At 50.9% G+C, this 15,398-nt stretch overlaps 1 protein-coding gene across 3 annotated transcripts in view; it reads right to left on the reverse strand.

Moving 5' to 3' along the window:
- Dhx34 (DExH-box helicase 34) overlaps positions 1-15,398 on the reverse strand; it is a 28,045-nt gene that overhangs the window by 11,198 nt on the left and 1,449 nt on the right. The window contains exons 1-7 of one of the 3 annotated variants that reach the window (XM_031385418.1): positions 14,655-14,729; positions 9,978-10,943; positions 8,262-8,573; positions 7,188-7,442; positions 6,309-6,411; positions 4,844-5,061; positions 2,273-2,447 (exon numbers count right to left, since the gene is read on the reverse strand). In XM_031385418.1, the coding sequence (XP_031241278.1) occupies positions 2,273-2,447; positions 4,844-5,061; positions 6,309-6,411; positions 7,188-7,442; positions 8,262-8,573; positions 9,978-10,688 (1,774 nt within the window). In that variant the 5' untranslated portion in view covers positions 10,689-10,943; positions 14,655-14,729. Of the gene's footprint in view, positions 1-2,272; positions 2,448-4,843; positions 5,062-6,308; positions 6,412-7,187; positions 7,443-8,261; positions 8,574-9,977; positions 10,944-13,617; positions 13,742-14,654; positions 14,730-15,398 lie in introns of those variants that run through there. The other 2 variants (XM_031385419.1, XM_031385420.1) reach the window with 2 other exon arrangements.

Raw genomic sequence — 15,398 nt, forward strand, 5'->3', positions numbered from 1 at the left:
ACACACACACACGCACACACGCACACACACACACACACAAAATAGAGTTCTCCTTAAACACTCCAGTCTTTCACCCAAAGCTTCTCACTGACCCCAAGCCAGAGGCAGCACTGTCCCTGCCTGCCCTCAGGCCTCTGCTTGAGTGCCAGTTTAGCCCCATTGCCACCTGGTGCCCTCATGGACAGTGTGCTGCCCCTCCCCAGGAGTAGACCTGCCCTCCCCCCATGCATGGGTGAGTTCCGTGAGAGTGGGGTTTGGCTCTTTGCTGTCCTACTGGCTTCTCCAATACTCCTGGCTCAGGGCATCTAACGATGGGGTTGGGGCTAACACTATTGTGGGCACACAGAAGCCACTGGAAGGAGCAGTTTACTGTGTCACACTGACCAGCGGGCCTCCAGTGCAGCGGCTCTCAACCTGTGGGACACAAGCCCATTGGGGGCTGAATAACCCTTTCACAGGGGTTGCGTATCAGATGTCCTGCATGTAAAAGACTTACATTATAGTTCAAAAGAGTGGCAAAATTACAGTCATGACGTGGCAATGGCTATAATGTTATTGTTGGGGGCTGTACCCATGATAGCATGAGGAACTGCAGGGAAGAGTCTCAGTGTTAGGCGGCAGAGAAGCTTAGCTCCAGTGCAGTGACAGATACAAAGCTCACAGTGTTGGGGCTTTCTATGTTTTTGGTTTCTTGACTACATACATACAATTGGGTGTTGTAGACTGCTAGGCAGGGATGGCTGGAATGAGAATGGAGAGGAAGGAAGAGGGCTCCAGAGTGGACGTGTTCAGTTCTCACGTACACGTGAGTACTTGTCAGCACACGTGTACGCTGGGGCTGGACACTGACCTGCCTGACGGGCTGTTTCCTGTTTTTCTTCTCTCTCTCTCTCTCTCTCTCTCTCTCTCTCTCTCTCTCTCTCTCTCTCTCTCTCTCTCTCGTCAGTCTCACAGCATTTATTGTCACCTAACAAACCCTGCACTGCCCTCTCAGCTTCTCCCATGCTCGACCATTTCCAGTTGGAAACACCCTGGAGCAGGGTAGTGTTACCTCCTCTTAGCATGATCTGACCCAGCTGTTTTCTTGACTTTGTTCTAGAATGAATCTCTTCTGTGTCATCTAAACCAGCTTCATGTACTTATCAAAGCCAATAGCACAACCCTCTACCCCACAGTCACTTGCTCATACAACTATCTGAAGATGAGGTTGATGGGCTGCACCATCACCTTCTGCCTTCTGCCCCTGGCTGCAATACACCCTGGTGGAAGTCACAAAGACCACACAAGGTATGAAGGCAGCCTTGGAAGTGACTTCCAGAAGCAAGACTGGAGACGGAAGTCTGTTTATCTTTCTTACTTACCCTTCCAAGGTCCCCTCGTCCCCTGACCTCATCTGCCTCTTCCTCTGCCAGTCACATAGTCTTCCTCAATCACACTGGAGGGTTCCCACCACAAGGCCTCTGCACTGACTAGTCCCTCGGCCTGGCATGCCTTTCTGTCACATCTGTCCAATATGGCAGCCACTAGCCATGCATGGCCACTAAGCACTTGGATGTGGCTGATCCAAACATGTATGCTGAAATACAAAATGCACACTGGACTTCCAAGACTTACATGAAGAAACAACACAAATATCGTGATAATTTTACACCAATTGGATGTCGTGAAATGTTTTGAGTGTGTTTCTTTTTTTTCTTTTTGGTTTTTCGAGACAGGGTTTCTCTGTGTAGCCCTGGCTGTCCTGGAACTCACTCTGTAGACCAGGCTGGCCTCGAACTCAGAAATCTGCCTGCCTCTGCCTCCCAAGTGCTGGGATTAAAGGTATGCACCACCACCACCCAGCTTTGAGTGTGTTTCTTTAGGCAAAATTAATTACCAAAAAATGGACTCTCTCATCTCCCTTTGCTAAGTCTAAAGTTATACATAGTATGTCTAGTTTATATGGGAATGCTCTCCCCATTCTGCCCACACTGCTTGTACCACATCTCCACATCTCCTGTCTCTATACAGCTGTCAGCTTCCTGAGAGGTGATGGTAGGGCCTGGCCCTCCCTATACCTCCTGTCCATCTCCTGCTGGCTCGCACACTCTCCTCCCCAAGCCCCACCCCACCCTACCCCAGCTGGCTCTCAGTCCCTGTCACACCTATGCCATCACACCCCTGTGCATGCCACTCACTTTCCTGGTCTGCGAATGTCCTGGAAAGGCCCAGACTGGCCTACAAGTCACTCAGGATGAGCAGGTCTGTGAGTTCTGCTGAAAGGGATCCTTACCAATCACAACGTCTACAGGCAGCTGGGCCAGCAGGGACCCGATGGGAGTGAGGGCCTCTGAGCTGTCCAGGGCCCCCTGGTCTTGGAGGTAGAGGATAGCAGTTTCCACACTGGCAGGTGGAGGGGGCTCGATGAAGGGGAAGGTACGTGGGTCCCCCACACTCATACTCTTCATCTGAAATGACAGGCAAATATCCTCAGGGAACACATGAGCCACTGTGGTACACGGACTACAGGGCATCAGATTCATCAGACCCCAAAATATCTGCAATGTCGAGGTCTGTCTCCCTCAAAATTCTACTTGGATGAACAGCAATTCCTCAACCCATTAGAGCAACTGACTTCCAGTGAGCCTCCAGTGTGACTGCACTGGGCTTATCTGAAAACTTCCCTGGGACAAGGCACACTGAAACTGGAGTGCCCTTGACACCCTCTCTGGGTGTGGGAAGCTGGGGAGAAGCCTGGAGCTACCAAGGCTGTACTGCCTGGACCAGTCCACCACAGCACAAAAATCCTTGGATAGCCCCTTGGCTGGGTATGCCACCTCTGGGGCAACAGTAGCAAGCCTGTGACACGTGACTGTGCTTTTCTTACTTGTAGACTAAAGACTTTCCATCCATCTAGGGGCCCAGGAGGTACGTCTGTTCCGGGAGAATGTAATGAGACACCCCCATCACCAGGCTCGTCTCAGCATCCAGAACAAATACCTCTCCAGTGACAAGAGAGTTCAGAGAGCCTGCCTGCACTATCTGCGGCTTGGAGGTCAGGCCGTCTACCTGGCCACCTGCCATCTCACCTTCTACCCTGTCCCCTGATGCTGTTGAAAAGGATATCCCATGGGTAAAGCATGTCACCCCAATACTCAAGAGGCCAAAGCAGGAGAATTATGAGTTCAAGGCCAGCCTGTGCTATAGAGTGAGATCCTGCCTCAACACATACACACATGAGCACACATACATACACACACAATATACACACACATACATACACACATACATATACACACAAACATACACACATACATATACACACAAACACATATACACATACACACACACACAATATACATACACATGTACATACACATATATACATATATACATACATATACATACATACATACACACACAATATACATATACACATATACACACAAACATGCAAACACACACATACATACATACACACACATAATATACACACATGCTTTCTCACACACACATGTACTTCCTCCATCTGTCACACACATACAAACACACACTGAAAAGTTAGGGGGAAAAATTTAAAAAGAAAGCAAAAGTGAAGTGTGTTTTTGCTTTGGATTTCCCACATTGCTCAGGCCGGTGCTTCTGCGGTTGTATTTTGAGATCTAGTGACAGGCTCTTTGTATAGCCCAGATAGGCCTCAAATTCTACATCCTCCTGATTCAGCCTCCTGGGTGCCGGGATCCCAGGCATGTACCCTCACTCCTGGTAGGCCGCTCTCATCTTAACTGGTAGGGGCGTAAGTCACCAGTGGGTCAGAGGATCTGTCCCAGGCACCCCTGGGGGGCTGTGTGGGACCCTCGGCAGGCACGGGTAGCCGCCTCCCTTGCTTCCTCTCTTCTTTTCTTTTCAATCTTTGACAATGAACCAGGGTCCTATGTCTGAGCTACACTGCCAACTCTCTCCACACTTCCACTTAGGTGGGTCAGCCTGACCTCAGCTCACTATGGAGCCTGAAATCAACCCGACCCTTCGGTCTCTACCTCCAGTGTGCTGGGCCAAGTGTGGCCGCCATGCTGGCTTTGCACAGTGTTGGGGATGGAGCTAAGCGCTGTACTCATGCGAGGCTCTCTAGCTAAGCTTTGGTCTCAGTCCTGACAGGAAACTCTGCACCCTTGCTACACAGTCCCGACTGTGCTTGGATGACAGATGCTCACAGGAGCCCCAGCCTTCCAAAAGGTGACAAGGCAGCCAACTGAGCACTGCTGGGTTCTGTTTCAGGGTTCCACACCTGGCTCCTCTCACTCCAGATTCTCCTCCCATGAAAGTTCTTGTGAGGAGAAGCAATGCATGCCTCATCTCAGACAGAGGCTTCCAGTCAGAGGCCAGCCTAGAGGAGCTGGGTATGGTCCCACACTCCTTTAATCCCAGCATTCAGGAGGCAGAGGAAGGCAGATCTCTCTGAGTTCTAGGACAGCCAGGGGTACAGAGTACAGAAACCTTGCCTCAAACTACCCCCCATTCCCTACACACACACACACACACACACACACACACACACACACACACACACACAAAGGCAAGCCTAGGCTATGTAGCAAGTTCCAGACCAGCCAGGTATACACAGAGATCTACTCAGAATGAGAACTGTTGGCCACTCTATGAGGACCTCTGTCACAGACACAAAACCAAAAGCTACACTACGAGACAAAGGTCATGGTTTAAAAGTCTTAAGAAATCCAGTGTCAAAAGCTCTGCTTCCAGCAGCCAAAGCCCTGGCTGTGCCCCTGGACCTGAGTGTGGTCAGCCCCGGCTGGGTCCGAACCCCTCCGGACTCCTCTCCGGAAGCGAGGTCAGGAGGCCTCACCTGAAGCACCAGAGCATCCAGGGCCACCCTGCGAATTTCCGGGACTGGGTACGGAGCAAAGGCGTCGTAGTCAGACTCAGCATAGAGGCGGTAGCAGACGCCGGGACCTGTGCGGCCCGCTCGGCCCTTGCGCTGCTCAGCGCTGGCCTGGCTGATCCAGAATTCCTGCAGCCGCTGTAGTTTGGCCTGTGGGTCATAGCTCATCTCCTTCACTTTTCCTGGGTGGAGAGAGGATAGGAGCGGGTTCTGAGGAGGGGGAGCATGAGCATGCCCAGCGGCTCCAAGCCCTGCCGGACACACCTGTTCAACCCCACACAGGCTACTCTGCACCACAGCTTCTGAGAGAATATTCTAGGCCTGTCTCAACATTCTGCTGACTTCCAGAGCGTGGATCAAGAGTGCCAGCATATGCTGCACCCCAACCTTTCAGATGGGGGAGGGGAGAGGGCTTCGAATCACTGTGATGTGAAGGGGACAGGAGGGCTTCACCCTGCTCTGGCTCCACCCGCTTCTTCTTCCTGGCCCTGAGTGAGCTGTCATGCTGTGGCACACTCACACTTTGTACCACAGGCCCAAAGCCCCTGAAGCCATGAGCCAGGCACATCTCTGCAGAAGCGATGAGGCTTGCTAACATATACACCCCCCTTTTTTTTTTACCTTTTTTTCCCTGATCTTTGCTCCTTTGGATGTAGCAGTCATCACACACACTCTGATTAAGTAAGCAGCTACTGTGCCCAGGCACAGGCATAGTCACTGATGCTGGGAAGACAGCCACAAGCAAAGGCGTTGGTCTCCCAGGACCAGGTGCACAGCCACATAGCACTCCACTATCTTTGCCTCATTCTACTGCCTCAAAGTCAAGAGCATACCATGCCTAACTAATGGCAGTTAAACAATGTCTTTGTGATACATATTATAGGATGTTTTACCTGCCATGCTATCACTAAGTCCTAAGGCTCTTCGGCATTCACAATGTACCAGGTGCCCTCACACCCAAGAGAACCAGTTCACCCTTCCTGGCAACCTGAGGACGGTGTTGTTACCATCTCCATCTTACAAAAGTGTCGATGACCCTGACACATCTTAGTAACTATGCCAGGCTGATGTACCAGTGAATCTTCCGGTTGGGAACACAAAAAAGAAACAGCCAGGGATTTAAAATCTAATGCTGGTCCTGCCCCTCAACTGTGGAAGCAGGGGTGGGTACCGGACGCCCTGAGAACGCTGGGGCAAAGCTATATCTAGAAAAGGTTAGAGCTCAGCAGGAGATCAGTAAGCACAAGGCCCTGGGACAGATGGAAGCCTCTGGAATGTCTGGGGGATGCTGAGGTGTTGCCTGGGCTCCAGAGCTCAGTGCCACTGCCTCCCTACAGGGGTCTAGGGCTCTGTGGCCACATCTCTGTCTATGCCTATGCTTCTCCCTGGCCCTTGTGGTGGTAGAGCGTGGGCAGAATGTCATCCTCACCAGAATCCACCACGAAGCGGATGCCGTCGATGGTGACTGAGGTCTCAGCAATGTTGGTAGACAGGATGCACTTCCGTACTCCAGCTGGAGCCATGTCGAACACCTGGGGCAAGGCAGGAGGTCACGCCAGAAGCTAACTCGGCCCTGACAGACCTGCTTGTTTCAGCGACCTCCTGGGTGTTCCAGGCATACTTTACCCATGGCCTAATACAGCCTCCACTCCTTCCTGGGTGCCTAGCTCACCTACACATTGCCTGAGCAATCCCAGGCCTCACTCCCTCAGCTCCTCGGGGCCCCTGAACATTTCTTAAAGCATCCCTTGAACTCAGCCACCCTAAGTCCTGGGGCCTTCCCTAGTCCAGGCCCTCTGTCTCTACCCTCCGCCCACAGAGCTGTTCTATGGCCTCCTGGTTCAAGTCAAACATGAACACATCCTAACCCTATATGCTCCCTCGGTGTGCTCAGGACAAAGCCCCACCCATTTGTCAGTCCAATGTGCCCTGACTCCTATCACCCAGGCCCCCGGCTTGGTGCTTGGAAACAGCTAAGTATAACGGTTAAGAGCAACAGCTATGATGACACCCAGCCTGTTGTATGGCTCTGTAAATAAAATTTCACTGAATTCAGTGAGAGCACCTGTGGTCTACAAACCTGAAAGCATCTCCCTCTGGCCTCTCACAGAAAATCTGCCGACTCCTGGCTAAGATTCCCAGGGCCAAATATCCTGGGTTTACAGGCTACTTGGCCATCTGATGGCCATGTGACCCCCATAGAAGCCCACTGACCTGGAACTGGGGGACACGGCCAGCGTAGCTACACTTGCTTCCTGGCCTAGAGACTCCCACCTGCCCTGCTTTGCAAGCTGAATTCAGTACCTACCTTGTCCTGGTCAGCCACAGAGAGGGCACTGTGCAGTGGCAGCACCACCCAGCGCTGGGTGAGGCTGGCATAAGCCTGGGCAGCGTCTAGCACCGTGCTGATCTCTGCCATGCCACTAAGGAAGACAAGGAGGTCCCCCCGCTCTTCAGGGGGATACTTATTGTCGATGGCCTCCAGCACCCTCAGGAAGGGCCGTGGGTCCAGCTTCTCTGACTTGGATGCTGTCTGCTCTGCCTCCTGTGGCTGGTAGACTACCTGTGAGAGAGCAGAGTGCAGCCACATGCTATCACTCTGGAGCAGCAAGCAGGCAGGGCTACGGGCTCACAGGGGCGTGGGGGTGGGGTGGGGGAACTGGTTGGTAGGTGGCACACTTAAGGCGAGTAACTTTTAGAGGAGATAGAGAAATCAAAAAAAAAAAAAAGTGAGGTGACACAAAGGCTTCTGGGTGCTGGCAGTGCTAGAGGTTTTTAAATCCAGGTGCCGACTACAAAGGTGCGACTACAAAGGTGCGTTAACTGAATAGCATGTATGCTCTTAGGGAATGGTGCCCTGAACAAGAAGAGCTGAGCCAGAGAGGGCCCGGCCCAGTACTCCTTAGGAAACATCCACACAGGCATGCGAACCCAGACCACCAGCAACATTGAGGTCCTGCCTGAGCGCTTGACTACACCAACAAGGACAGAGCCTCACTACACAAGGCAACATCTGGATACGCCAACAGGGAATGGGGCAGGAGGACACACCTGACATGTACGCAGAGAAAGGGATTCAATTAAAGGTTCTATGATGACAGACCATCCAGCCCAAAACTTCAAGCCTGCAGCCCAGGAGAGCCCTGCCCTGCAAGATGGTAGAGCTGTGAGGAGAAGCCTGAGGCCCTGAAAGACTACGTAGAATAGAGCCGTCTTTCCATCTGGAAGAGCTGTAGTTCCTAAAAGGAAATATGCTTTTCCCTTGGTAGGCCCTAATGGGTTAGAATGTTGAGGGACCAGATGCTTTCACACGAGGGGCTGTCAGCTGCGGAGACAGTGAGAGACCGAGTCTAGGGAGGCCACAGCCGTGCGCCGTGCTCACCGTGATGGGGAAGAGCCTCCCAGGCACTTGTACCACCGGAGCATGGCTGAAGTAGCTAGAGAAGAGAGAGATGTTGATGGTGGCCGACATGAGGATGACCTTGAGGTCAGGCCGCTGGGGCAGCAGGCGCTGCAGGACGCCCAGCAGGAAGTCATTGTGCAGGTGTCGCTCGTGGACCTCATCCACAATCAGGACCTGGTATTGGGGCAGGCTGGGCTCACGTTGGATCTGGCGTAGGAGCAGCCCCACTGTCAGGAACACAATCTTGGTGGCTGCCGACCGAGTGCTTTCAAAACGGATCTGGTAGCCAACCTGAGGTGGGAGGAAGGAAAGCAGCGGGTCAGGAGAGAACACAACAAGGAGTGCAGGCACCAGTGCTCCTCCCTGTCCTACATGCAAGTCTGAGGCAGAGCCATGGCTGCTGGCCACACTGGAGTCACAGTTCTGCTGGGCACATAAGGCGCCCTAGAGACTGGATGCATGAGACTATATGTGGCTATGCTCTCGCCATGTCTGGTGCAGTTCCTGATATCAGAGCAAAGGACAGGAATCCTAAGTTATGATTGCCCCCTTCTTTGAGTCTTTATTATGCACTTCCTGAATGCTGTGAGTGCATAGCTCATGTGACACTCACCCCACCGCCCTATCTTGACTCCACATGAAGAGACATAGCTACTTATCCCAGGTAACAGCTGAAACAATACTGAGAAATATTACTTAACCCTGACCTCACACTAGACCACATCTTCCCCATACACACACTGATGCCCTCACATACACACAACCATACCTCACACACATATCTGTACCACACACACACAAATACACACACACACATCCTCATGCTCCCATATACACACACAATACACTCATACCCCCACATACACCTTCTTGATGAACTCTGGCTTTAAATGCAGTTCTTTGAGGAGGGGAGTGGTTTTTTTGAGACAGGGTTTCTCTGTGTAGCCTTGGCTGTCCTGGAACTCGCTCTGTAGAACAGGCTGACCTCAAATTCACAGAGATCTGCCAGCCTCTGCCTCCCTAGTGCTGGCATTAAAGGCATGCACTACCACTGCCCAACAGAGGTACTTTTTCATAGCCCAGAAGTAGGCAAAAATTCTCAAAACAAGACTCACAATGTACCATAGTGAAGAACCATAGGAAGAACAAGGAGAAGGCAGATAGGAGAAAAAGCTGAAGGGAGTTACATTATAAACAGCAGAAAATTTAAGTGGTAGGGACAGGATTAGAATCCTAGAGGCTGCCAGGTGTGGTGCCGCATGCCTTTAATCCTAGCATTTTGGAGGCAGAGGCTGGCAGATCTCTGTGAATTCACGGCTAGCCTGATCGACATAGTGAGACCCTGCCTGAAAATTAAATCCAAGCATTCTAGAGCTTAGAGGACAGTAACAGGCTAGGGATGCAGTCCCGTGACACACACACACAACAACAACAAACCTATCTTTAATGGCTGCTAGGAAATAAGATGGCTAAGCATGCCGGATGCTTCCATCTGTCTAGCTGCTAAGGTGCAATACTGGTTGATGCTAGCTGCCTCTTATCATTTGGACATGGTACCAGTTTATCTGTAGAGAGATGTTCTAGAAGAATTATCTCTGGCTCAGCGCCTAAGCGTTAACTTATATGTATACTGCCACGAGGACTATCAACTCATCCCACAGCGGGGAAAACCTGGGAACCTGGTGTGCTGCCCACCTGGGAGCCATACTGACTGAGGCTCTCGAAGCCAACGCGCTTGGCCAGTGAGATGCAGGCGATTCTCCGGGGCTGAGTGCATGCCACGTGACTGAAGCCGGCAGCCAGTAAGTACTGGGGCACCTGAGTGGACTTGCCGCAGCCTGTGTCCCCAGCCACCACCACCACCTGGTGTTCCTTGAGAGTCTGCAGGATGCGGTTCCCATACTGGGCAATGGGAAGCGCAGAACGCTCGCGCTGCAGTTTGGCGAGCCTCCCAAAAGCTTGCTTCTGCTGGAAGTCTAGGTAGTGAAGCAATGCACGTCGAAACTCGGACACTCTCTCGGGGGGCAGTCCCCTGCCAGGCCCATGACGACTCCAAGTGTCTGGGCTGAGAATGGAGAGGTTGATGCGGTAGCGTGGGTCATAAGTGCGAGGTAGGTCAGCTAAAGCAGTGATGCCATGTTTGGGACGACCGGGGTCCTTCTCCTCCTTCTGGGAGGTCTTAAGGTGCTGGAATCTCTGCAGCCGTTCAAAGAAAGCCCAGAACTTCTGACACTCCTCTGAACCACGACGGATATAATCCTCATCGCGGAAGAATACATCTTCCAAGAGGCAACGAGTCTCTGGACAATTCCAGTCCCATTTCTCCGGGGCCTCTTCCTCCCTGGGAGCTCGATGGTGGTCTCGGTCTCGATGGTCCCTCCCCTCCCTTGTCCTGGGAGGAGGCATGGTCCCTATCAAAGTGCTGTCTCAGAAATTGTCTCCGTTCTGATCACTTAGACTACTAAGTATGCTCACCTAACTCCCGCCCACAGGAACTGTGTTCTCTTCGAAGAGTGACCTCCCCTTTCCTTGTACAGGGGCACTGTGGGTGGCAGGGTGGGTAGCCAGGGGCCTGGTGGGTAGGTGGAGACTCTCAAGACACTTCATGACTCCCGCAGTGATCTCTGGAAGGGACATGGGTTCATTCTGGACTTCCGGGTCCTGGATGTTTGGAGAAGAAAAGAGAGAAGATATCCATTCACTTTTAGAACATCAGTTAAAAGCCTGTTATTCTTCAAGAACTTGACTAGGAGGAGGAGGAGGTTGTAAATGCTACTACATGTCGGTCACATGGTCAATCAACAGGAGAATCTTGTAAGAAGGAAGACAGAAATGACAATAGGAAACAGGCTTTTCATCTGGGGTCCATCGGGCTTCACAATACTGAATGGAGTCCCTGGAAATTGAATGGAATGTATCTATGGTACTAGGGATTGGTTTTGCCTGCCTGGCACACGCCATCCTTTGCCTGGTAAGTTTCCATCATCCTTCGGAGAAGACCTCATCCCATACACATGGCTCTCATGGTTTAAGCAAACAACAAAGGCCTGGCCAGCCATGGGATTCTTTTTGGTCTGAGGAATGGACATAAGACCCAGTCAGGTCCCTACTCTGAAACGTACACCTGGTCGCTAGGAGAGAAAAGCCCTCTGTTTTTATCTAACTAGACAAGCTGGGTTAAACCTGAAACCATTCAGAGCAGCTCTGGGCATGAGTCCTTCCTAGATGTGTACCTTAGACAAAACCCTGCCTGTGGACACCATGGGTACACCCAGGGATGGCCACTGTGAGGGGGCATGGGAGATGCCTGACAATACCAGCAGTATTCAAGGATTAGTTCCTGTCAACCCTCCACTTCTTGGCTGGGTAAGAAAATGCCTTCACTTCCCTACAGTGTTGAGATGGAGCCTAATCCCTCAAGTATGACACACAAGTGCTCCACCACTGAGTCATTCTGCTTGAAGTCAGAATCTTGTCTGTCAGCTGAAGAAAAACCATAATGAAGATCATAGAGCTGAGTGCAGTTTTCTAGAGGGAAGTTCCTCATTCTTCCTTTCTTTTTTAAAGGCGTATCTTATTCTGTGTATGTGTGTTGCCTGCATGTATGTGTATATACCACATTGATGCCTGACGCCCTTGGGGTCCAGAAGAAGGTGTCAGATCCCCCTGGAACTAGACTCCCGAGTGGTTGTGAGCCACCATGTGGGCACTGGGAATTGAACCCCGATCCTCTGGAAGAGTAGCCCACGCTCTTAACTACTGAGCCATCTCTCCAGCCCCTCATTCTTCTTTCTTAAAAGGATCAATCAGGACAGTGAGATGGCTCAGTGAACAAGGCCATTTGTCACCAAGTCTTGTAAACAAGAGTTTCGGTCTTGGAACCCATATGGGAGGAAAGAGCTGACTCCCTCAAGTTTTCTCACCCTACACATACACACACGAATAAATACAATGTGTGGGAGCTGGTTATGATTTTAAGAGGGCTCACACACTTCCTTGGTAAAGAACCTGGAGACAAGCAGGTCATCAGGATTGAATCTGACCATTTACCACGAGCAAATAAATTTATCTGAAGTGGTTTTCTTCATCTATAAAATGGGGTCAGTATCATCAAATATCAAAAACACTGGCAAAGAGGCCAAGCAGTAATTGAACTATTACTCAGGTTCAATGCTTTCTCCCAACAAGAAGAGATTCCAACACATGGGAAACAGCAAAGGCACAAGAGCATCCAACCTGGGGGAAAAATAACACAAAGGCCACGAATTACCTCCAGATGGCATTAGCAAGCCCACCTCAGCCTTCATTCTCTCAAGGGCCATCATGACAGAGCCCAGAGGTTTGGTTTATTCAGTCACAGGGGTGGGAGGGACTTGGTCCTCTCCTAAGAGTGGTTAGAGCTGCCTTTGAGTGTCCAGTGAGGAAGGCCTTGGGAAGCAGTGGGGTGATTCCCACAGACACAGCAGGCACTGCAGAGCACAACACTTGAGTACAGACTGAAGCTTGGCAATGACAGGACTCAGAGAACTCTATTCTAGAAGGGAATGAGGACCAGGCCTTGGAAAGCTGCTACAAGATGGAGCCAGCGATCCTCAGGGAAAGGTAGGGACAGTAAAAAGGAGAGAGCTCCTTTTAGGCAACAAAAATGCCTACTCATGCGGGGCGGTGGTGGTGCACGCCTTTAATCCCAGCACTTGGGAGGCAGAGGCAGACAGATTTCTGAGTTCGAGGCCAGCCTAGTCTACAGAGTGAGTTCCAGGACAGCCAGGGCTACACAGAGAAACCCTGTCTCAAAACAAAACAAAACAAAAGGCCTACTCACGCTAAGCCCAACATCACCATCCACGGCTGCCAAGGAGTCTGTTCCCTCAAGCATTCCTTCACTTGATTTGGGTTTTGTTTGAGATGGGGCTCATGTAGTTCAGCCTAACCTTGAACTCTCCACACAGGTAAGGATGACCTTGAACTCACCACCCAGTCTCCATCACCCAAGTGCTGGGATTGCAGGTAAGCACCTTTATGTCCAATTATGGTTTACTGGGCCGTCTTCCCAACACCTCTCCCTCTCCCTCCCCTCTCCCACCCCTCTCTTCTCTCTTCCTCAGAACTCCATTTGACTTTTTCCACCTTTTCCATTTTGTTTCTACTTTTTCTCAGATTTATTTACTTTTGGAGACAAGAGTCATCCTATGTAGTCTGGGTTGGCCTTTAACTCACAATCCTCCTGCTTCAGCCTCCAGTGCTCAGATTCCACACCTAGCTCCTGGCCTTCTATTTACATTTACAGTTCTCCAGTCAATATTTTTATCTATCTACCAATGATCTCTTCCTTTACCTGACAACAGGCAACTGTGGGAGTGGAGTCCAGTTCCTGAAGTGTAGTCTCAATCACATATGTATACATATATATATGTTCACTTTCTCAAAACATTTTTTTTTTCAAGACAGGGTTTCTCTGTGTAGCCCTGGCTGTCCTGGAACTCACACTGTAGACCAGGCTGGCTTCAAACTCAGAAATCCGCCTGCCTCTGCCTCCCAAGTGCTGGGATTAAAGGTGTGCGCCACCACCGCCGGCTACATTATTTCCGGGCTGGTGAGATGGCTCAGCCGGTAAGAGCACTGGCTTCTCTTCCAAAGGTCCTGAGTTCAGATCCCAGGAACCACGTGGTGACTCACAACCACCTATAAAACCACCTGACACCCTCTTCTAGTGCATTTTAAGACAGCTATAGTGTACTTATTTATAATAATAAATCAATCTTTGAGGCAGGGCCTACAAGAGCATCAGGGTTGACCAGAGCAAGCGGAGGTCCTAAAAGTCAATTCCAACAACCAGATGAAGGCTCACAATAGCTACAGTGTACTCATATACATAAAATAAATAAATAAAAATCTTAAAAAAGATTATTTCCACTCTGTTTTGCTAAGCTAAATAAGCAGTACGAGGAATGCAAATTTGGGGTGCATTTCCTCCTTTCACCGGTTTTTCAGCACGACTCTGGTATCACCTCCAACCTTTAAGGTTCTGTTTCAAACTACATTTTCCACCACCATCCAGGCTTTCTTGCCAATCTGTTCCTGGCGCCCTTGTGTGCCTCTCTTGGAGTCACCCCATCACCCTGGTCCCCTTTTCTCTCCCCTTCCCAGACCCTTGGTCCCTCAGTGCCGCCACTCATTTCAGTTCCGGGCCTCCTGGCCCTCCACCTTCTAACTAAGAATCGCGCACTGCCAGAGCTCCCTAGGTCCTGGCACTTTCCCTCATTATATTGGGGTTCTCTTAACTCCCCGGCTCGCTCGGAACCAGCCCCAAACACATCCTGCAGCAGGCACCACAGCCACGCAGCCACCCCGCACACACGCCCCGCCCCTTACCTCCGAAAAAGCACGGACGCCTCAACTTCCGGTCCTAAATGGTCTGCGCCTGCGCATGCCCCTACTACTCTCCGGCCTGCGCAGGCGCAGACCGCTATAGCGCAACCTCGCCTCTCGGTACAGGAAAGCCCAATAGGGAGTAGGTGGGGAAAGGGCAATGCCTACCGCACAAAACGCTTTTGGGTATCTTGCTTCAGGCAGTGTTTTGGGTGATTCGCCGCTGTCTATAGGCCAGAAGAGGGGTAGTCTCTAGCCGTGTCCTCGCCACAGCCCTGTACACCCAGAATTGCTAGAAAGTCAAAAGTTTCGGGTCAACCAGGGAGCTCAAACACTATTAAAACAGTCCGCTGACTGGGCCAGGTGGTGCACGCCTTGAATTCCAGCACTTGGGAGGCAAAGGGAGGTGGATCTCGGTAAATTCAAGGCCATCCTGGACTACATAGTGACTTCCAGGTCATCCAGGACTACATACTTAGACCATCTCAAAAACCTAATTAAATTAATAAAACAGTCATGTGATCACTATCACTATAACTCAATTAATAAGTAATCAGATGCAACCCCAGCAGCCTTAAGCCAGGGGCCACCTCTGTACTGATCGGTCTTGTGTCCCTCTTAAAGCCCTCTATAGAGCCACAAATGTTGAATGAATGACTAAATGGGTGAGAAAAGACTCCAAAGAAAACTACTCAGTACTCCTCGATGTGCCAGCCTAAGAAAACTTGTTGCAAAAAAAAAAAAAAA

The sequence above is a fragment of the Mastomys coucha genome, unplaced genomic scaffold, assembly GCF_008632895.1.
Source record: "Mastomys coucha isolate ucsf_1 unplaced genomic scaffold, UCSF_Mcou_1 pScaffold21, whole genome shotgun sequence".
Classification (NCBI taxonomy): domain Eukaryota; kingdom Metazoa; phylum Chordata; class Mammalia; order Rodentia; family Muridae; genus Mastomys; species Mastomys coucha.